Source organism: Triturus cristatus, chromosome 3_2, assembly GCF_964204655.1.
Source record: "Triturus cristatus chromosome 3_2, aTriCri1.1, whole genome shotgun sequence".
Taxonomy (NCBI): Eukaryota; Metazoa; Chordata; class Amphibia; order Caudata; family Salamandridae; genus Triturus; species Triturus cristatus.
Window position 1 is genome coordinate 1,033,655,775 of NC_140584.1, and position 24,725 is coordinate 1,033,680,499.

Sequence of the window (24,725 nt, forward strand, 5' to 3'; positions counted from 1 at the left end):
GGCGACCCCTGCCCCTGGGCGTCACTACCACTCCCTGTAACAGCCCGCCAGGGGGCATAGGTCAAAGCCTTAGTGTGTATAAGGGATGTGGGAGTCCCCGGGAGGGGGAAATGATCTCTGTCCCCTCCATGTTTTACCTGGTCAGGAAGACTCCAGGAAGGACAGCATTCCTCACCCCCCTTCCCCCCTTAAAAGCCATAATCGAGAACGTACCATCGGGGCCACGCTTCTATCCTGCAACTCGCCCCGCACGAGGCTGCAGCGACCATGGTTTCACGGAACCCGTTCGCCCCCATGTCCTCGCCCATCCACGCACCCCTCCCTGCGCGCACTGCCAAGGGAGGCACAATGCCTCTGGCTGGAGGAGACACGTCCAGACCCGCCGGAGAGAGGGGCCAAGGCTCGGCTTACAAGAGAAGCTCTGGCCGTGCGCGCGCTGAACGGGGTTTTCGCAGGGGCGATACCAGTAGGTTGTTTAGGAAATAGAAAGGCCTAGGACGAAAAAAAAAGCATCCATGGTGACCTGTGGTCAAAATGAACCTTGACCACAGGTGAGATGCAAAGGCGCCTTGGCCAAGGCACTCCAGTCGAGTGGAAAAGGCCCTGGCAAAGGGGAAAGACATGCACGTCATGTGTGGGACGCCTTCAGACAATTGGTCTTCGCGATTTTTGCGAAGTTACCTCTTTTCATTCTGGTATTTGTAGTTTCAAGTTTCCAATCAGGAGTATGGGCCTGCAAGTCACACGAAAAGTGTTGTTGTCTCTGTGATGTGGCGGCGCCGCTTTATAGCAGTGGGAGACTTCCTAGGTCGGTGGAAAGACCACGAGACCAGACAGACAAATGGAAGAAACAATCGGAGGTAAAGTTAGTCTCGCAGACTTGGCAGGCGAAGGACTGCCACCGGGGACAGGCAAATGAGATTACAAAGCTGGCACACATATGCTGAAAAAGCCATGTGGAAGGAGGTGTACCCCCGAGACAGGACATGCACATTTGAAAAGTGAGAACACGGAGACCCTAAAATCGGCATTCTACTCAGGAGACACTTACTTGGCGCCCCTGCTGATGCAGTGGTTCTGCCGAAGCAACGAACTCAGCATCCTCCGGGTCAGTCCTGGGGGGCACACTGCAGAACCAGTCCTGGGGAGCACGCTGCAGGTCAGTTCAGGGAGGGGGGCTGCAGGTTCTGTCCTGGGAGGTGGATGGAACGATGAGGGCGGAGGGGACTCCTGGCACTGTTCTGGGGTCCAACTCCAGCCCCTCTCACATGGGGGCGCGCTGCCTCGGAGCCATGCTCCAGTCCCGGCCCTTTTCCGTCTCGGGGTTCACGCTCCGTGGAGGTACACCCCAGGCTGTCTCTCTCGGGGCATACAGTGCAGGCTGCTATCCCACGGTCTGTGCACACTGAGGAAGTTACAGGAACGCCTCGGTGACACAGTCAGACACGCTCCCAGCTGTGAGGCATGGACAGGAAGGCAGGGGAGGGGCCCCGGCAGCAAATACCATCTGCACATCCACCACAGGCTGAACCCACCAGCACCGAGGGGAAGTGGGGGAGGGGAGGGCTGGGGCTATGTCAGCACCTCAGCCCCACCCACTTCCCGTTCCTGCTCGGTTCGATGGGAATACGAAGTCTCCGGTCCTATACACTGGTACACCACACATGCAAGTGTCTCTGTGATTAGACACACCACAGCCCCGTACAGAACGGGCAACGCGTCACTCAGTGTACTGTAACTTCGGCACAGTCCAGCTTTACCACAGACCATTTCTCACGGGCAACGCGTCACTCAAGTGTACTGTAACATCGGCACAGTCCAGCTTTACCACAGACCATTTCTCACTGTTCAAGGAGGGTAAAACATTGTTCTGAATGAAACAGGTACAGCCCAACTTTACATTCACCCACAGGCTCGTACTAGAAACATATATACAGTTTCACAGTGCGTTGCCCAGAATCACAGGATGTGGAGTCGGCCTCGAGGCTCGAGCCTTGGTTTCCAGCACCAAAGTCGGCAGCTCCAGCCGTCAGACCACATCCTCTCCCCAGCGATAAAACATTCTTCTGTATAGCACGGACACGTCGTAACGTTGTCATACACACACACTTTGTAGGAGGCATGAGTGCCGTTTCACCGTGTCTGTAACACCCCTGTCACCCACCGTGCATGCATGCATGGACCACAGCCTGATCCTGTGTGAATGAGCACGAAAAGGTCAAAACCTCGCACTGGACAGCACAGGCTCAGCACCACCTTGTCATGTACATACAGGCACACATTCGTTGTGTATTAAACACAGGCTGTGCATCGGTGAGTGTAACATTAATAGACACTGTGCTTATAACAGATGTCTTCCCCTCCCTGTGTATGCAACAAGCACGTCCTCGGTGTGTACACGCGTTGGGCACGATCATCCCTGACCTGCTCTGCCTGCCACGACTCTAAACCAGCCTAAAGCCACCTCGCGAGACTAGAGAAGAAACACACCCAAAGACGCACACCATGTGCGAAATGTAACAAACACAAGTCTAGATTGAAACTGTAGCACTCACCATATAACGCAACAACAAGGGAGACGGCCCGGCCACCACTTCATATATAACCAAATGAGAAAACATACTGCCCACTGGCGCACACATTACCCCTTCAGACAAAGACTGCCCACCAGTGCACAGTTTCCGACTGTCCGTGAATACTGCCCACCAGTACACACTCCACAACTACAAACCACAATGCCAACCAGTGCACATTCCACAACTACAAAACACACTGCCTACCAGTGCACATTCCACAACTACAAAGCACACTGCCCACCAATGCACATTCTACAACTACAAAACACACTGCCCACCAATGGACATTCTAGAACTACAAAACACACTGCTTACCAGTTCACATTCCACAACTACAAACCACACTGCTTACCAGTTCACATTCCACAACTACAAACCACACAGCCCACCAGTACACATTCCACAACTACCAAACCACACTGCCAGCCAGTGCACATTCCATAACTACAAAACGCACTGCCTACCAGTGCACATTCCACAATTGCAAAACACACTGCCCACCAATGCACATTCTACAACTACAAAACACACTGACCACCAATGCACATTCTAGAACAACAAACCACACTGCACACCAGTTCACATTCCACAACTGCAAAGCACATTGCCCACCAGTGCACACTTCACAACTACATAGCACATTGCCCACCAGTGCACACTCCAAAACTACAAAGCACACTGCCCACCAGTTCACTTCCACAACTACAAAGCACACTGCCAACCAGTGCACATTTCACAACTACAAAACACACTGCCCGCCACAGCACATTCCACAATTACAAAGCACACTGCCAACCAGTGCACATTCCACAAGTACAAAACACACTGCCCACCAGAGCACACTTTCCACAACTACAAAACTTACTGCCAACAGTTCACATTCCACAAGTACAAAACACACTGCCAACCAGGTCACAGTCCACAACTACAAAACATACTGCCAGCCAGGTCACATTCCACAACTACAAAACACACTGCCAACCAGTTCACATTCCACAACTACAAAACACACTGCCAACCAGTTCACGTTACACAACTACAAAGCAAACTGCCTGCCAGTGCACATTCCACAACTACAAAACACACTGCCCGCCAGTGCACATTTCACAACTACAAAGCACACTGCCAACCAGTGCACCTTACACAACTACAAAGCACACTGCCCGCCAGTTCACATTCTACAACTAAAAGCACACTGTCCACCAGTGCACATTTCACAAACTACAAAGCACACTGCCCGCCAAAGCACATTCCACAATTACAAAGCACACTGCCAACCAGTGCACATTTCACAACTACAAAGCACACTGCCAACCAGTGCACATTTCACAACTACAAAGCACACTGCCAACCAGTGCACATTTCACAACTACAAAGCACACTGCCCGCCTAAGCACTTTCCACGATTACAAAGCACACTGCCAACCAGTGCACATTCCACAAGTACAAAACACACTGCCCACCAGAGCACACATTCCACAACTACAAAACTTACTGCCAACAGTTCACATTCCACAAGTACAAAACACACTGCAAACCAGGTCACAGTCCACAACTACAAAACATACTGCCAACCAGGTCACATTCCACAACTACAAAACACACTGCCAACCAGTTCACATTCCACAACTACAAAACACACTGCCAACCAGTTCACATTCCACAACTACAAAACACACTGCCAACCAGTTCACGTTACACAACTACAAAGCAAACTGCCTGCCAGGCAACGTTCCACAACTACAAAACACACTGCCCGCCAGTGCACATTTCACAACTACAAAGCACACTGCCAACCAGTGCACCTTACACAACTACAAAGCACACTGCCCGCCAGTTCACCTTCTACAACTAAAAGCACACTGTCCACCAGTGCACATTTCACAAACTACAAAGCACACTGCCAACCAGTGCACATTTCACAACTACAAAGCACACTGCCAACCAGTGCACATTTCACAACTACAAAGCACACTGCCAACCAGTGCACATTTCACAACTACAAAGCACACTGCCCGCCTAAGCACTTTCCACGATTACAAAGCACACTGCCAACCAGTGCACATTCCACAAGTACAAAACACACTGCCCACCAGAGCACACATTCCACAACTACAAAACTTACTGCCAACAGTTCACATTCCACAAGTACAAAACACACTGCAAACCAGGTCACAGTCCACAACTACAAAACATACTGCCAACCAGGTCACATTCCACAACTACAAAACACACTGCCAACCAGTTCACATTCCACAACTACAAAACACACTGCCAACCAGTTCACATTCCACAACTACAAAACACACTGCCAACCAGTTCACGTTACACAACTACAAAGCAAACTGCCTGCCAGGCAACGTTCCACAACTACAAAACACACTGCCCGCCAGTGCACATTTCACAACTACAAAGCACACTGCCAACCAGTGCACCTTACACAACTACAAAGCACACTGCCCGCCAGTTCACCTTCTACAACTAAAAGCACACTGTCCACCAGTGCACATTTCACAAACTACAAAGCACACTGCCAACCAGTGCACATTTCACAACTACAAAGCACACTGCCAACCAGTGCACATTTCACAACTACAAAGCACACTGCCAACCAGTGCACATTTCACAACTACAAAGCACACTGCCCGCCAGTTCACATTCTACAACTAAAAGCACACTGTCCACCAGTGCACATTTCACAAACTACAAAGCACACTGCCCGCCAAAGCACATTCCACAATTACAAAGCACACTGCCAACCAGTGCACATTTCACAACTACAAAGCACACTGCCAACCAGTGCACATTTCAACAACTACAAAGCACACTGCCAACCAGTGCACATTTCACAACTACAAAAGACACTGCCCGCCAAAGCACATTCCACAACTACAAAGCACACTGCCTACCAGTGCGTTTATAATCAAGTGACAAAACACACTGCTAACCGGTGAAAATAACCTACCGTTCACAGTACATATTACCCAATGTTAAAAATCTGCGCTCTCCGGTACACATATGACCCAGTGGCAAACAATTTTCGTCATCAATGCACGTGTGATTTACCTTTAATGGTTATTGTCCACAACTGCACAGAGGGCACAGTATCAAATAATTCTGCCCACAAGTGCAGATATTATATAGTGCCAAATAATATTTTAACCACTGCACAGATTATCCAGTGACAATAATACTGCCCACCAGTGCACAAATGACCCAGTGACAATAATACTGCCCACCAGTGCAAAAATGACCCAGTGACAATACTACTGCCCACCAGTGCACAAATGACCCGGTGACAATAATAATATCTGCTACGCACCGGTGCATTTGATTTAGTGCCAGTACCATATGCCACATCCCAGTGTGCAATTTACCCAGTGACTAGCAGCCCATGTATTACCATCTGACAAATAATTCTTCCCACTAGTGCACGAGGCCCTTGACGAAGAGTTCTGCCCTCGAGTGCACATACTACCCCCTGACACAGAGTGCGCATACTGCAGCCAGTACCTCAGTGGACGTGTTTCATTGATTTCCTAGGGCTTTTCAGCAAAAACATGTATTCAGCGCCATCTGCAGCGGATTGTAAAAAAGTGAAGAAAACAAAAAAAAACAGTGAAAACTTCTTTGTGAAAATTGCGAGTTATGAAACCCCCCCGAAAGTCATTAAACGAATGTAAAACCTATTAGTTAATATACAGCGACAATACTCGGAAGCCCCCCCCCCCCCTTCTCGCACCCTCTAACTCAGAGGTCTTTAAATTGTGGGGCGCCGGTGGGGGGGGGGGGTGAGGGGGGGCATAGTGAGGGGGCGTGGATGTGTTCACAGGGGACACAAATAGGTCTGCAATTACATGTAAATGGAGAGAGCCTGGAAGCGTGAAAGACGCATTCCCGGGCTGTCTTCATTTACATGCAGCAGTTATAGCCCATAAAACAAGTGTGGGGACGGTATTCTTTTCATATGGTCACTCATAGATAGAGCTTTAAATGGTGACGAGTTCTTGTTTCCTGTTTTAAGAAGTGGGCTGTTTCCTGTAAAATAGAGGGAAAGTTGGCGCACTGCAGAGTTTTCATCTTATTTGAGGAGCGCCTCATTAATTAGGTCATGCTCAGTATATGCCTGGAAAGTGATAGATGGTTTAGCGCGGCATTTTAAAATGTACTTCATGAGGCATTGTAAGGTAAACATTGAAAAGCACTTAAATGACATCCATGGGAGATTGCCTACCTCACAGGTTCTAGGACCAGCACTTTAACATCTGATTGCGCTCATATGTGAGTGGTTTCCCCGCCTTTGTGCCTGCACATAGAAGCAGCCTTAACACGGCATGAAGGAATTGTTGATTTCTCTTTTAAGGGTTGGATTGCTTTCCTCTGTATTCCAGTGGGGGAAGTGTGTGTTTTTTATTTCGGATTTTTGCTTGCGTTTTACTGCTGACAGATATGTATTCTGGTTCTGATTGTTTGTGTGTGCACGTGTTTGTGGGGTTGAAAGAGAGCTATATATATAGCAGGGTTATTTAAAATGTGTGTGTGTGCTCATGCGTGTCTCAGAGAAAGCGACATATTTTAAGTGTTATTTCCCGGTGCATGTAAGAGAGTAAAGCATATGAAGTGTGTGTGTGTGTGTGTGTGTGTTTGTGAGAGAGAGCTGTATATGTAGAAGGTTTATTACAAATGTGTGTCTGCCTGGCAGACTTTTTACTTAATCCTATGAGTGCCTGGGACAGTCAAGAACTATCAAAGCGGTGAGTACCAGTGGCGCAACACAAGCCCCCACAACCCCTGCGGTGCGGGAGGGCCTCCGCGCTCTGGGATCGCTCTCCTGCACTGACAGGTCCCTGGCCTGAGATCTCCGTACAGGGTCCGGAGCGAGAAAGGAGGGGGGGGGGGGGTTAGGGGGGAGGGCGGCATGTACTTTGCAGGGGGGCCGCCTCAAGTTTTGTTACGCCATTGGTGAGTACTGGCCTTTGCTGTGAGTACTGGTGTTGACTCTGGGTAGATGTGGACACGCAGACAAGATCTAGCTGAAAAGAGGTTGCTTATGGCTGAGGCTAGGTACAGTACAACAAAGTTCTCATAGTTGCAATAACGATGTTAAAGTTCAGTCTGAAATTTGATTTTTTGAGAATGCATAGCACTTTAATGAAGTCTCATAGTGTCTAACTATATTTACAGTAGAAATGGCGATTAAATGCCTACAAATCACACAAAGCATAATATATCATAAGAATGTTACTGCAACTCTGTACTGCAACATAAGAAGGAAACACTATATATTATTTGTGTTCAATAACTAAGCACAAACATCCAAACACATTGAAAACAAGAAAATGAAAGATGACACTAATGAGTACTACTGAGTGGTATGGAGCAGGGTCACTGAGTGTGAAGTCAATGTCAAAGACATGACTAAAAAGAAGCAACATTCTGCATGTTACTGGGTTTTTTTCACCTACGGGTAACTGCATATAAAAACATGCACACACCTCAAAAGATAAATAAATGCAGGTAAAACTAATCTAACGGAAATGTACTGTTTTTAGGTCTCGCCTACGCAGTGCGCAAGCGTTGCGTTGGAGTGACCTCTTGGAATGACTCCGGGCTCTTGTGGAAACTCGTGCTTGTTCTGCACTGTTTCCAATGGGCACTCATGCATGTAAGGCGTTTACTTTGCGGGAGCGAGCAGTGGCGCCATCTGTTTGCAATTATCGTGCTCGCTCCGGCAAGGTAAGCGCTGTACATGGATTGAGACCGCAGCATGGCCCCCAGTAAGTCGCCTCACGATATCACCTCTCCCCCTGCACATAATTAAATAAACAACGAGCACATGATTGCATACCTATCACCCATCTCTATGTACTTTTGCTGTGGGATTTCAAGCGTTTTTTTTTTTTTTAAGAAAAGACCTGTGTCCCGACCATGACTGCCTGTGGACGCAGCCTAGGGAGTGCTGGCTGAAACCCCTCCGTTGTCAGAGTGTGAAAGGGCAGGTCGTGGCAGAAGGTTCCCCTCTCACCCGTTAGTGTTTACTTGCCCACTTTTATAACGCTCTGAAGCCACGGTGCTCACCTCTTCAAATCGGACATACTTGTGTCATGTTTCCGTCAACCCCAAAAGGTGGTGCAGTTCTCAGTTCAGACAGTGTTAGACAAAGCGGCAGCTGGAATCTAGAGCAGCCTACAACAAACCATGGTTGCAGGAAAACAACCAGCTAAACAGAATACGCCCTGAAGCAAACCCCAAGAACGGGGCCATCGCTGGCAGGCAGCTGTGCCCGTTTACTTCCGTTTAAACTCACCCCGTGGGGCTGGCAGGCAGCTGTGCCCGTTTAAACACACCCTGTGGGCCTGAGAGCTTTGCACGCCCACTCACTCGCATGACAAGCTCTCCCCCAAGCCCCGCTGAGCACCAGGCAGGCAGGCACTAGCGGTCATAGCGCTCCACTGAACGTGCCCACCAAGACAGGAGCAAGGAAAGGCTGCCTCAGTACATGACAGCACTTTATCTGTGCCACTCCAAGATGCTGGGGGTCACCAACAGAGTCAGACCTGCAAAGGACTCACCCGGGATGCTACTCACCAGAGCGCGGTGAAGAAAGGACCACTCCTAAGAGGACTTACTGAGGAACAGTCTAGCCCTGCACAGCTCACTGGTACCTCAAGGGGTGAGGTTCCAGACCACTTATCCAGAGTTCTTACCCTGCCCAGCTTCAAGGACAACGGAAGCTAGTGAGAGGCAGAACGAGCATGTGTTGGGAGTCACGAAGCAGCATGGTGCCTCTCCTTGCTTCTGGCTGAGTCTACAAAGCTGGGGGCGACTCGACAGCTCACCGTCCCAAGAGCTGTGCTGGACAGAGAAGGCACCACTCCAAAAGACTGGAAGAGGTCTTGCAACAAGCGAATGCAGCACTTCTCAGGGTGGCCCTTGGCTGAGAACCCCCAGGCCATGAGGAAGGAAATGAGTGCTCGCAAATTTTGGAGACACAGAAAAGGAAACCCAACCCATGTTAAAAGTGAAAGGACCAGGCCTAAAAAAAATCATAAAAATATTACTAGGCCTGCAGGTAAAGGGAGATAAACTAAACTACCCGACCTAATTATAATGTTCTTCACCCATAAACTGGTTTTAAATGATGTGATCCTGGGAAAATATTTAAATTCAGTGAGCCACCATTTTCTTATTTATCATATGAGAGTACCTTCAAATACACAAGTTCAACATGTTTACTGTGCAAAAAAAAAAAAAAAACTACTTGTTTGATTAGACTAAACCTTTTCTCCATATATCTTACAAATCTAGCCACACACAGAATACACATGACCACTGACTTGCCTCTTAGTTCGTTAACCACACTGTCATCACAGCAAGGGCAGGAATGTTTCTTAAATCAGGTTTAACAACTATTGGTTTTAATAAATGCATACCTGAAGTGGTAACACACTTTAGTTGCAATCAGCAGATTTTCCATTGAAATGGCAACAAAATATACCACAGATAAGCCGTTTTACTGATAAAACTATAATGTGTACAATGTTTGGAAATCCAGTTTCTGCAAATATTTCTCATTTGCACATCACCAAATAAAGTGTTCTGATTTGTTTTGTTCCTATTTAAAACTTTGTTTGCATCACACTTCTGAATTACAAAAAATATGTTATTCCATAATTCCCGATATATTCTGAAATACTTGTACTAGCATTTTACAAACTGTTTAAATGTTACAGCCTTTTGTTTCACAATGATTGTCAGACCGCTCACTTGACAAAAACCTCTAACTGTAATAAGAGAAAAAAGTAAACAGTATCCCAGGATAGGATAAGCAACAATTGGTAAAAAACAAACTGATATTTGACCTCTGGCCTTAAACAGACAGCAAATGAGTCAATATAAAAACAAGATTTAACAAGCATTGGCATAGACAATAGGTCTCGCCTTTGGGACCTTATAAGTGTTTAATTATCCAGCACAATATCCTTGGTGCAACAACATCAAGTGTTGCATGGCTAAACACTTATAAGGTCCCAAAGGCGAGACCTATTGGCTATGCCAATGCTTGTTTCTTATGAAACCTCAGTTGGCTAATGCGATCACTGCAGATGTCTTCATGTGTCACCAGAGAGTCACAGAATGAAATCCTGATTGGTGCAGTGAGGAACAGTGACTTGTTTATAGTGCTATGAGGTACCAATTTGGATGGAAAGAACTGTGGATGTAGTGCGCTTTATAAATGTCTTTGATTGATTGATTGATTGGATGTAATTATTTAAAATTGATATTACACTATGTAAAACAGGCTGCTGCAAAATGCTGTTTAAGAAAAAACAAGGCCTTCAAAATTACACTTTTTTGCTATAAGCATTCAGATTATATATAGCGTACATATTTTTATTAGAGGCCATTAAAAGGGTGCAATCCTTTTAACAGACACATATATTACATCTCAAACAGACTAAATATCTGTCACTATGAAGCTGAATGACTCCATTAATTAAAAGCTACACTGGCTCCAAAGCGGCCTTTATATTTGTTGATTAACATTTACATTTCTTTCAGGTAGCGGGCACCTTGGTGAGAAGGCATGTTTCTTCTTTAGTTCTCTACTATATGTTTCACAGCACAGGTGCCCTCCCTACTCTCTGTGAGCGGGAACTGGACACCAGTTATGGCAGTCTTACTATGAAAAAGAACATGGGTGCATTTTCCTTGCTAGCATTAGGGTCCAGGTCACCATTGTTGCGCACGGAACAGGGCCTAAGCAACAGGGGGGGGCTAACTGTTTTTTTGGTTGTTTTTTCACACAAGGAAGCAAAACGCCTGCTCTGGGCATCTGGCCTAGAAGTAATGGCCCTGTTTAGTAGGCAGAGAAGACAGCCTGTTTTGCAGAGCTGAAGGTATCATTGGTGCTGCCATTGCAGGGCATACTTGCTGGGCTATTGTTTCTTTGAGCCTTAAAACAATCGCCCAAAATAGGGGAAATAATTAAGCAGAGGAGACACCTTGATTTGGGCATCAGGGAGGGAGAGGGACGCTGAGAGATGGGAAGGAGAGGCGTGGTGTGAGATGGGAGCCCATGTTGATAACAAACGTCAGAGGCAACAGCCAGGCAGTACCGATCATTAGTGAAGCCGGTGCAGTGACACTTTTGCCCAGGGGCCCACTCCATCATAATTATTAATGTTTTGCAATACTAAGTGGGCATTAGGGCTCTTTATCCTTGCTAGCATTAGGGTAGATGGCGTTCTTGGCACAAAAAAGGGGAGCAGTGTGCAGTAGCTAATTTTCTTTCAGAAAGAGACCAGCCTTGTAGTGAGTTTGAAGTGATGGTCAGACATGGTGGGGAAGGAGTGAAAGAAGAGGAGACAGCCTGCATCTCAGGGCTCGGCCATCATTAGTGCAGCAGGCGGAGAGCATTGGGGCCCACAGCACCCCAACTATGAGCGGTAGTGTTTTTGGTCAATTCTGTTCTTGTTTGATGCGGTTGCTGTTTTATAAGTTCACATTTAATGTGGAGTAGAGCTACAGAGAAGCACACTGAAATGATCTCATGATCTGTTTCCTTTGTTATCATCCCTCCTCCCCCCACTATTCACATCCTTGCCATATAGTTTTGGAGGGGGGCTCAACTTCAAAACATATTGCTTAAGGGGGCTCAGAGCAAAAACGTTTTAAGACCTCTGCTCTAACTAGATTAGCAAACGCACTTTATGTGTTCTTCCCAGGACCCACCGCCTCAGGGGCCACTCTGAGGGCCACCTGTCTGTGGTTGAGAAGGGCAGTAGGAGGGGTAAATTGTTACGAATCGAAAGAAGTATGGTGCTTCCTTTTTACCCCCATCCTTTTACAAATTCTCAATCTATTTTACATTAAAGTTGGATACACTTTGATTGTGTTCATGTGTGCTCCTTGCTCCATCGGGATTCAAACTATTGCAGTAATACTGCAACCGGTGTCTTTTTTTTTATCATGGTAAGCACCAACATCAGGATGTTATTGCCCAGTAAAAACTCTAAGGGGCTTATTTACATACACCTTGCGCCACCAGCGCGTCACTTTTTCCCATTTTAACCCCTTCCCCACTCATGACGGAACCACTCCGTCATGAGCCACGGTCGCCGTGTGCTCATGACGGAGTGGTTCCGTCATGCTGCGGCCGTTGGCGGCCGCGCCGCCTACGCGGCGCTAATTCCCCGCCTGTGCGGGCGATTAGCGCAGTGGGCGGAGTCATGACGGAACCACTCCGTCATGAGCACAGCTCAACCGCGGCTCATGACGGAGTGGTTCCGTCATGAGCACCGCGCCACCGCGCTGCCCCCAAACCCCCCCCCAGCGCTGCGGCGGAATTCCCGCCGCAGCGAAAGGGTTAAAAGTGACACACCAGCGCCACAAGGGGCTTGTAAATAAGCCCCTTAATGGGCAGATTTTATGCACTCTATGAATTCCGAACCCAAGAGTGCGATAAATGCTGCATTCCCTTCCAGGGCACTAGTAATTTGGCCCACGTGTTATTCTTCATTTGAGGGTACCTCAGAGTGGTGTGGTATTTGGAACACCTGGTAAACAGCTGCGGCGCCTTCGCTAAGATGGAGAAGTGTCGCCCCACTGCCCTGCGGGCAATGTTAAAAGGAAAACTAAAATGAGAATAACTAATGTTATCATTTTAGTTTTCCCTCCTGCTCGTGTGCGGACGGCCGGCCGGGCTGGCCAGAGCAGGGGGCAGGAGGGGAGTGTAAAGCACAGTCTAAAGTGCGCATGACCGTTTGACCGGCCCAAGAAGGCCGCTTCCCCCCCCCCCGCACCCTACCACCCTCGCCCCAACACCCCGCTACTGCTGGTAAATAAAGCCCCATGCGTACTTTTGTTTACACTACTATTCACCATTAACACCACAGCAGGGATTCCAAAGGGCGTTTAATGTAACACAACTGGTGCTCATCTTAAGCGCCCTGATACCATTGGGTCGTGTTCACGCTATATAAAACTCCCCCAAAAAATGAAGTCCCAAGGCTTTCCCTTTAAAGCCCTGCAGCTGCCAGAGGGACCACATTACTCTTAACATGGCCGCCGCCTTGCCCCTCATTTTATACTCCGTTGGAGCTTATTCCCTAAGCGTTTGGGGTCTCTTGCATAAACCAATACCCTATTAATAAGTAAATAATCCTAAACCTGCATTCTTGTTTCACGGCCTGTAGTATTTAACTTATACAGCGCTTTGAAGTCCAGTAGACCTCAGCCTCGTGCTTAGTGCCTGAACAGCAGTGTTTTCCGGTGTTGCTAACCCAGTGTCGTGGAGTTTCCACCACGTGGGATCAGTTAGTGCCCCATCACTGGGTTTCAGCGCTGCCAGGAAGGTGTGACAGCCTGTGGTATGGCATTATCACGTGCACAGTATCCTGACTGTTCATGACAATGTCACTCTCTGTGGTATGCATTTGTCACGTGCACGTGTACAAACAGTGGTGCGAGTCAAAACCCTGACTGTTCGTGGCAATGTTACTCTCTGTAGCATGGCAGTGTCTTGTGCATACACACAATTGTATTGTGTTGTAATTGGATTTATATAGCGCTTACTACCCCTGACGACAACGTCACTGTCTCGGACTCATCAGCATCGTTAGCATACATTTATTGCTAATGTCTGTTGCACTGCCCTGTCCAGTACATTTACACTACGTTGCTGCATGTGGAATGGCTTCACCTGCTGCACAGAAGTAACGTGACCGTCTGTAACATGGTACTACCATGAGCCTACATGAAATGACGCTGTGTGTGTCACAGGTATGCTATAGTCTGTGACATGATGGTAGCCACTGCATCCATACAGTGCTACTGTCTGTTCATGATAGTGCCATTCGCACACATACAGTGCTACTGTCTGTTCATGATAGTGCCATTCGCACACATACAGTGCTACTGTCTGTTCATGATAGTGCCATTCGCACACATACAGTGCTACTGTCTGTTCATGATAGTGCCATTCGCACACATACAGTGCTACTGTCTGTTCATGATAGTGCCATTCGCACACATACAGTGCTACTGTCTGTTCATGATAGTGCCATTCGCACACATACAGTGCTACTGTCTGTTCATGATAGTGTCATTCGCACACATACAGTGCTACTGTCTGTTCATGATAGTGCCATTCGCACACATACAGTGCTACTGTCTGTTCATGATAGTGCCATTCGCACACATACAGTGCTACTGTCTGTTCATGATAGTGTCATTCGCACACATACAGTGCTACTGTCTGTTCATGATAGTGTCATTCGCACACATACAGTGCTACTGTCTGTTCATGATAGTGCCATTCGCACACATACAGTGCTACTGTCTGTTCATGATAGTGCCATTCGCACACATACAGTGCTACTGTCTGTTCATGATAGTGTCATTAGCACACATACAGTGCTACTGTCTGTTCATGATAGTGTCATTCGCACACATACAGTGCTACTGTCTGTTCATGATAGTGTCATTCGCACACATACAGTGCTACTGTCTGTTCATGATAGTGCCATTCGCACACATACAGTGCTACTGTCTGTTCATGATAGTGTCATTAGCACACATACAGTGCTACTGTCTGTTCATGATAGTGCCATTCGCACACATACAGTGCTACTGTCTGTTCATGATAGTGCCATTCGCACACATACAGTGCTACTGTCTGTTCATGATAGTGTCATTAGCACACATACAGTGCTACTGTCTGTTCATGATAGTGCCATTCGCACACATACAGTGCTACTGTCTGTTCATGATAGTGCCATTCGCACACACACAGTGTTACTGTCTGTGCCTTATAGTATTAACTGTTTACATACCATGTGTCTGTTCAAGACGGTATCACCTGCATACATACCATGTTAATGTTTGTCGCATAACCGTATACCGTGCATTAATTCAATGTCACTGTCTGTAGCATGGAAGTATCTTGTGCAGAAATACAATCTCTGCCTATACATACATAAAATGTCTGTGTCACAGAAGTATGGTGCAACACAAACCCCGAAACCGGTCCCAGGAAGCTTCTTTCCGGTCCAAAGAGGACCTGGCCGGGCAGTTCGGTCTGGACTGTTCCCATGAGGCATAGGGTCTAGACTGATTTACATATGCCTGGGTCCGAACTGGGGTGGTGGAGTGAGCTAAAGAATGATGATGGATTCAACCCAGATCTGTGACTGGGGCTGGGTGTCTGAAAAGTATCAGCACTCTGCACAATGTCTCTCCGTGTCACGGAAGTATACTGTGCATAAACATAATGCCGATGTGTCACAGAAGTACAGCGTGCATAAAAACAATGTCTGTGTCATGAAAGTATAGTGTGCTTACATATAGTTTACCTCTATGTGTCACAGAAGTATAGTGTGCATGATTACAATGCCACTATATGCAGCATGGCAGTACATTTAATGTTCCTGTATGGTGATCAGGAGCTGCACCCTCACCCCTCCCCCCCCCAGCGCCTTGAGACCCTCACGGGTGAGTAGCGCACTTTATAAACCCTTGATTGATTGATTGATTGATTGATGGTCACAGTCTGTGGCACTGAAGTATTGTTGGCATGTATACAATGTCACAGCCAGTAGCATGGCAGTATCTGCTATATACATAGAATATCACAGTCTGTGGCACGGCAGTGTCTCCTGCATACATATGTCACTGTGAAGGGCATAGCTGTATCCACTGCATACGTACAATGTCACTGACTGCGGCACAGCTGTACCCTGTGCATACATATGTCACTGACTGTGGCATGGCTGTATCCACTGCATAAATAGGTCACTGGCTGTGGCACGCCCGTATCCACTGCATAAAAAGTCACTGACTGTGGCACGGCTGTACCCAGTGCATACGTAGGTCACTGACTGTGGGACAGCCATTTCCACTGCATACCTATGTCACTTACTGTGACACGGCTGTATCCACTGCATACATAGGTACCTCACTGTGACACAGCCATATCCACAGCATATATAGGTCACCGACTGTGTCATGGTCGTATCCACTGCATACATAGGTCACTGACTGTGGCACGCCCGTATCCACTGCATAAAAAGTCACTGACTGTGGCACGGCTGTACCCAGTGCATACGTAGGTCACTGACTGTGGGACAGCCATTTCCACTGCATACCTATGTCACTTACTGTGACACGGCTGTATCCACTGCATACATAGGTACCTCACTGTGGCACAGCCATATCCACAGCATATATAGGTCACCGAATGTGTCATGGTCGTATCCACTGCATACATAGGTCACTGACTGTGGTACGGCCGTATCCACTGCGTACATAGGGCACTGACTGTGGGAAAGCCAATTCTACTGCGTACATAAATGTAAATTAAATGTAAATTTGATACTTGTATAGCGCACTACTCACCCGCAAGGGTCTCAAGGCGCTTGTACGAATACCGCTGTAGAACCCATCCTGGCTTTCCCTGTGAGGCGTCCACTCCTGGGCACCCCCAAGGTGGAGGCCAGGCATCCTTAGCGTTGTGGGGGCCGTTGTGGAGATTAAGCAAGCTATTGCCCAGAGTTGCAGAGTGGGACTCCATGATTGGAATAGGCACGAGGCAAGAATTATCAGGTCCGTGGAATTGTTTTGAGCCCAAGACCCGCCGAGGCGGGGAATTGAACCCTGGTCCCGGGCTAGACCTCTGCATCAGGGTCTGCCGCTCTAATCATTGAGCCACACTTCTCTACATAGGTCACTGACTGAGGCACAGCTGTATCCACTGCATACATAGGTCACTGACTGTGGCAAGGCTGTACCCAGCGCAGACATATGTCACTAACTGTGGCACTGCCGTATTCACTGCATAGATAGGTCACTGACTGTGGCATGGCCGAACCCACTGCGTACATCGGTCACTGACTGTTGCACGCCCGTATCCACTGCATAAAAAGTCACTGACTGTGGCACAGCTGTACCCAGTGCATACATAGGTCACTGACTGTGGCACAGCCATATCCACTGCATACATATGTCACTTACTGTGACACGGCTGTATCCACTGCATACATGTGTACCTTGCTGTGGCACAGCCGTATCCACTGCATATATAGGTCACTGACTGTGTCATGGTCGTATCCACTGCATACATACGTCACTGAGTGTGGCACGGCTGTATCCACTGTATACATATTTCATTGCATGTAGCATAGCTGTATCCACCAATGTCACTGTCTGAGGATGGCAGTGTTCTGAGAAAACATACAGTCAGAGTTTTATATAGCGTGAACTTGACCCAAATCGGGTATCAGAGCGCTCTACATAGCACCAGTTGCGTTACATGAGGACAAGTTAATTTTTGTGTGGATTTTGTTAGGCACTGGAAGATTAAGTGATTTGCCCAGAATCACAGTATGTTCAGCGTCATTGCCGGGACTCGAACCCAGTTCCCCAGATTCGAGGTCGACCGCCCTAGCCGTTAGGCCAACTCCTCTCCCCGTATAAAGTCACAATGTCTGTAACATGCAGTATCTGCTACATACATATAATGTCTGTCACATGAAGGTATCCTAGACAATTGAGGGCAATTCAGCGTAGCATGGACATATTTTGTTCATTCCTGGAAAATAGAGTGTGCCATGCCAAACTCCTGTGGATTCACGGGAATGCGATGCAACAGGGAAGTCCGGTTCGTGGCAGTATTATGTGGGAAAGAATATATTTGGCAGCGTGGGTACCAATTTGCCCTGAGTACTGCATGTATATCTGTACTTGTAAAGCTCAACATACGCCCGTGGGCTTCTTGGCCCTGTATAAGAGTGCCGACCGAGTTCTAGCAGCGTTACAGCCAAAAACATACAAGGGCCAACTGCAACCGAAGTGCTACAGTGAGCTTCACAGCACTGCGGCCAGGAGTGAGCCGGACCACCCCCAGAGGTAAAGGGGGTCTGGAAGAAGAAATCGTCCGTGGCCGAGGTTCGAAGCAGGTCCGCTGGATGACGTGAAGTGCAGTTTTGGCACAGAAAAGTAGGACAGAAGCAGTTCAGGGTCTCGTGCACCAGGCAATTTCCTTATTGCCTACTGGACCGTGAGCCAGTGAGGGAGGCTGGGGTTAGGTCGTTGGGATGCGAGGTTTTAACTGGGCTTGCAGGGTGCTTTTTTGCGGGAAAAGCTAAAGCGACATAGAGTTCTGCACAGAGACCTAAGCTGCGAGAAGCAGTTTTTGGATACAGCCTTCAACTGAGACACGAGCCTCAACTATATTTATTCCCAGGTGTCTCTCATCCAGTGCTGGGGTTGGAGGTTCATTCAGAGGGCAATCTCCTAAAGGAGGGGCCCACAATTGTAATGATCAGAGGGAGCTCTGATGGGGAGGGAGAGGGACTTCCATTTTGCTACCGTTCCATTTTTACCAGTTACAACTTGGGGATTTGAGATGAAGACATTTAATTGTGGTTAATACCGTGGGACCTGAAATTTTAGTGGTCTGAACCTATGATAATAAATTGTCCAACATAAGGAAAATGGAGTAATGCTGGACAACCAAAGAGGTTCTAACTGGGGGAAATGTTGATATTTCTCCAGCAAACTGACTAGAAGGGAGCAGCAAAATTTGAGCGCGATGTTCTATGACCAGTTGGAAAACAGATCTTGTTTTTGATTTCCCTCAACATAAATTAATTCCCGGTCCTTGTGGGTTTGTCCTGAGGAGGAGTGGAAAAACAGAGGCCAAAACGTGTTGACTTATAAATGGAGGAAAATACAACTAACAGAAAAAAGTTGAAAATTAAATTGAGACAAAAGTTTAGAGAGCAATTGCTTAACGTCCCTTTGTAAAAAAAAACGACTCCAGTTATCAATCAAAATACGACGGGCCAAATTATATTAAGCCTATACATTGCGATACCTGTAGCATACACTGTGATTACAAGTAGTGTGCTAAGCACTGCACCCTGTCGTTTTTCTTTGCAAACTTTTGCCAAGTCAAACCTGCCACAATTTACCAGGCGAAAATGCCCATTAAATAACTGAACATAATGTATTTTGGTGCGGATAGGTACCAACATTAGTTTATTATGCTATAGTTTTAGGACAATAATTGTAATTGGGTGATATTTATCGCACCCAAAAAATTGCAATCGCTGTGGTGTTGAAATATATCAAGCACTATAAATGTCACACCCTTTTCCGGGTGGCCTACCGTAATTTGGGCCGCAGTATAATACTCCATCTTGTGCTAATAAGTGCTTTCAAGGATTACTTGCTATTTAATGTATAAACTCTTTTAAAGGTATATGTCATTTTAGACATGGAAATATCCTGTGATATTGACGGCAATACTTTGGCACGTGGAACGGTCACATGGAAGAGATGGCCTGGATCATCTACACAATCTTGAACTTTGAAGACCATCTTTTCGATCAGTGCTCTGATGGAACTCCATGTAAATAAATAAAAGCATAGGGCACAGCAGGGAGCCTCGCAGGATCCAGAGAATGGTAAATCTGGTGTTTTCGGTTACTGACAAGTTGAGATTAGTAACAGAGAAAAGAGTAAATTTCCTATAAGGGCGTAACCATCAGGACACACCCATTGCATCACGGTCTTGCAAAGGGTGTTGAGGATGTGTCCAAATGGGCCCTGAAATCCAGCTGGATCACTAGCCACGCCTCTCCTGTATCTAGGATACATAGTGTGTCATCCAGGACTTACAGGCCGAAAGCCTGGTTTGTGGTTTTTAAGGACGTTTTTTCATATGATAAATTGTAGTTAAGAAAAGATGCGGCTTTCAATGGTTTGGCTGAGAATGAGAGCTTGCTCATGGGGCGGTGGCTCTGAACCTCCGATGGGTCAGCTGATGCTGTGAGTTGGAGTTCAGCATACAAAGAAAGTATTTGGGAATTCTACATGTCCGCGTCAAGCTTGACCAAAAAAATAATAGGGTCTGGTAGGTGGCTAGATGGCCTTCTTGTGCATGTACAGAAGCCATGTGAACTTGACTCTGATTCCTGCAAAGAAGTGTGTAAATTATATGCTTTTCTTATTCTGAGTGATCGATTAATTGGGATTCGCAGAGAGCATTTGCACCTATCAGCTTCTTCGAGTGATTGCTTGCTTTGTCAATCTGTACACTGCAATATGAGGAACTCTGGATTTTTTTTTGTTGCAGAGTTCTATATAGCGCAAACTTGACCCGAATCGAATCAGGTATCGGAGCGCCTTACATAGCACCAGTTACGTTACATGAGGACACACATTCATTTTTCTGTTAGGCACGAGGAGATTAATTGATTTGCCCAGAATCACAGGATGTTCAGGGTCATTACCGAGACTCGAACCCAGTTCCCCAGGTCGAGCGCCCTAGCCGTTAGGCCAACTCCTTTCAGTAGAGGAGTAGTTTATTAACTGACAGCAAAACACCAGAAAAGGAATTTACCACAGCATTGGCAAGAGATGAGATCTGATAAAGATGGAATGTTCCCTGTGTTCTAGTCAGAGGCGTCCGGCTCTAAACACAAAGACAACACATAAGTAATTATAAAGTAAAAACAAAAACACTGGCGCTGAAGGGAACCAGCTTGTGTGTGGATGTGCTTCTTGTGAGAGTCCAAAATGCAGTCACTCAAAGTGAAGTTACCTAGTGGCTTAAGTAGGCTGACCCGCCGCACCATGCTGCAGTGGGCAGAAGCAAAATAGGAATGACACAACAAAAGACCAATGGATGACGATAGGCGGCTGAAATATATATGTAAGTATACTAGATATATTTTTAGTAAAATCAAAGGCGCTTGGATAATGCCAGACCTATAAATCTAAAGGGCTTGGCTAACACCGGACCTACAAATGGCATTTTGGTGCTAAGACTGTCTGACCTGAGTAACTGTTTATGATACTGGAACTAAACTAATTTCAATTTAATCTGAACATTGATTGTCTTTTTTATGTAGATACACCTTTAGCAATTTCCTGAACGTGAAGTGATAAATAGAGGCCCTTAGCCGGATAGTAAGTATGTTGCATAACTGAGAGTCTGTAAGTGAAACGCACTGTTCTTCATGCTCAACCTTAGGGAGTCTCAAAAGAACACTTTGGGAAAGGGCTCAAAAACCCCAATCATGTTATGTATAAAATTTGGACAAGGCCACAAAATGACTTTATGGCACCTAGAGAAAGCTTTAAACTTCATTCTGTTATCAATTAGTAACCAATGAAGTGGGTCAAGATGACGAGTGAATCTCACTTCCAAGTATTGAACCATTTGAAGTTTGTGTACAGCACATTTGAGACGTGCAAGCTGTAATGAATTGCAGTATTCTAACTGTGAATCAGTCACTGCTTTTATGAACACTCTACCCCGTCTCTAGACTTGCTCACTCCGCCGGGTTATTCGATCATCAGATGAGACATACCAGCAGGAACTGGGAGTGGGCTAGCGATCATCCACAAAGAAGAAATTCAGCTGAGCACAATAGAACCGGCGTATTATTTGACCTTCGAATACCTTGGAATCGAACTCACAACCAAAGCCACCACTCCCATCAAACTCCATACTATCTACCACCCCCCTGGTGATCGCACAATCTTCACCAGAGAACTAACAGACTTTATCACACAGCACTCCCTAACTGACTCCGATGCAATCTATAAAGGAATGACACCGAAGACACCGCAGTCCATAACTTAACTAATCTTCTTGATATCAACGACCTCAAGCAATTATGCAACAAACCGACGCACAATAAATGGCTATTATTTCCAGAAAAGAGCTGTTTCCCTCCGATCCATCATGCCCATTAACTGGTCTGACCACCATCTCATACTGTTCATTCTCAATGCCCACCACAGACTCCACCCTGCCCTGCCAACGAACCCATGCACTGGGCAAGGAACATCAAACGCATCCTCCAACGGAACTGGGATCCAGGGTCCACAGCCAAGCTTCCCCCAAACCTCTTCTTCACACCGTCGATTACTTTCCCACCCACTATAGCTCAGCTATGACTGATGTGCTTGACCAAGTTGCACCGCCTAAACTTAAGCGATCTAGAACATTTCAATCCAGAACCTGGGTCAACTCTGACCTCAACATTGAAAGGAGACAACTTAGACAAACTGAAAGGCTCTGGAGACAAAACCCCTCACTGGCTCACCTCACACTCCTGAGATCAGAATGGCTCTCCTACAAGAAACACATCTTTAGAGAAAAAGCCACCTTCTTTCGCAATCAACTGGAGTGTGCAAAGAATCAACCTAAGTAGCTCTTTAACATAATTAAACATACAACTACCACTACCTCCCAACCTGATACACCAGTCACTATTGAATGCTGCGAAGAAATAGCGAACGACCTCATTGACAAAGTGGCAAAAATTAACAATCTCTTATCCACGATACCATTCTCATGTCCCTCCCCTCCTGTGTCATTGACCCCTCAGTCACAATTAAAACCCCCTCCAAAGGTTTAAACAAAGACCAGTATGACCCACAAAAACCAGAATCAATGTTGATCGTCTACAACTGTAAAACAAAGCGAAATGGACAGACTTCAAACCCATGACTGAGAGCGACCCTGAAGCCCACATCCCACATTTCTGATCCACTGCCCTCGCCCGTAGTACAGAACCTCAACTATATCATCTCCCCATTTTGGACCAAAATCATCAATGCCCCTCTATCTTCAGGCTATGTTCCTAATTCCCTCCACATAGGCCAAGTCACACCCATTCTCAAAAAACCAGGAGGGGACCCCAACAACTTCAACAACCTCAGACCTATCACCATTTTTTCCATCCTAGCCAAAAAGTTGGAGAAGTGTGTCCTCATTCAGCCGAACCAACACACAGAGGAATTCAATCACCATGACACTTTCCAATCAGGGTTCATGAAAGGCTGCAGCACCGAAACTGCTGTGCTCAATATTGCTGATGACATTCACAGATCCTTAGATGAAGGCAACGCCTGCCTCCTAATCCTACTTGACTTGTCTGTGGCATTTGATACAGTGAATCATCCAGCTCTACTTGAAACTCTCAAAAACCACACGGGTGTCAATGGCACAGTCCTGAAATGGTTTACGTCCTGTCTGCAACACCGCTGTCTGCAAATAAAAATGAACAGCCGTCTCTCGAAACTGCTCCAGTTACACAAGGCAAACATCAATGCTGAATCCTCTCCCTTACCCTTTTTTATCTCTTCATGGAACCCCTCACTGCCATTTTGAACAAAGCAGGGGTCAAATATTACCTATATGCCGATGACATACAACTCTACAACAAAATTAAATCACTCGGTGACCTCCGACATCTGAACATCACACTAAGTGTCAAGCACTGCAGCTGCTTTTGTTACAGGAGGCCGATATTGCAGCCCTGCTACAAAACCGGCCCCCACAGGTCAAATATTGGCCGCCACCCTTCCGGCCCACCAGGAAAATGCCCGGTGCCTGCTACGGTCAGTCCGGTCCTGCCTAGGGAGGATGGCCACCAGTGATTAGTCTATGTTAATGGAGAACCATCTATAATTAGAACTTTTTTTCAGTCCGTATTTGACTTAAGAAAGTTTTGCTTCATCCATCTGGCCACAGATGACAAACACTTATTAAATGTATCTTTGGACAGAGAAACATTCCCATCCATCCGTAAGATATGTTCGGCATCAGCCGCACAGGTCATCATGTCCAAGTTGTAAGATCTAATAAGGCATTCTAGAGGAGCCATGTGTACATTAAAGAAAGTAGGACTTGATGATGCTTGCGGAACTCCGCATTCCAGTTTAAAATCAGTTACGGTAAAAAGGGCGCAAGAAAACAGCTTGGATACAATTTTGGAGAAAATATTTTAACAATTCAAGGACAAAGGCTTTCAAACCAACTTCAGCAAGCCCGGTATGCAATAAGACACTGTTTCAAAAGCCGTGGATAAGGCCACTAACAGCAGTGCCTCTACTCCACCTTTATCCTCGTCCACCCGCAACTTGTTCATGATTGCTAAAAGAACCATCTCTGCCCCAAGTTAGGCTCTAAAACCCGCAGGCTAATATGTCTGTTCATACATTGTGACAGCTGATTGGTTCCCACAACCTCAGACATAAAGGGTCAGAAGTAGACTGGCCTGTAATTGCTGCATAAAGCTCGGTCAGCTGTTGGCTTCCTTAACAGGGGTTTGACAGGTGCATTTTCTA

The 24,725-nt window shown here is 46.6% G+C and overlaps 1 protein-coding gene across 2 annotated transcripts in view; it reads right to left on the bottom strand.

Annotated features, from left to right (window-relative positions):
- The window catches only part of LIMK1 (LIM domain kinase 1), a 250,416-nt gene that overhangs the window by 168,410 nt on the left and 57,281 nt on the right, over nucleotides 1-24,725 (bottom strand). The window contains exon 1 of one of the 2 annotated variants that reach the window (XM_085649680.1): nucleotides 1,052-1,325. The exons of the other annotated variant lie outside the window; for it this stretch is intronic. Within the exon in view, the coding sequence (XP_085505806.1) occupies nucleotides 1,052-1,101 (50 nt within the window). The 5' untranslated portion in view covers nucleotides 1,102-1,325. Of the gene's footprint in view, nucleotides 1-1,051; nucleotides 1,326-24,725 lie in introns of those variants that run through there. 2 annotated transcript variants of the gene reach the window in all.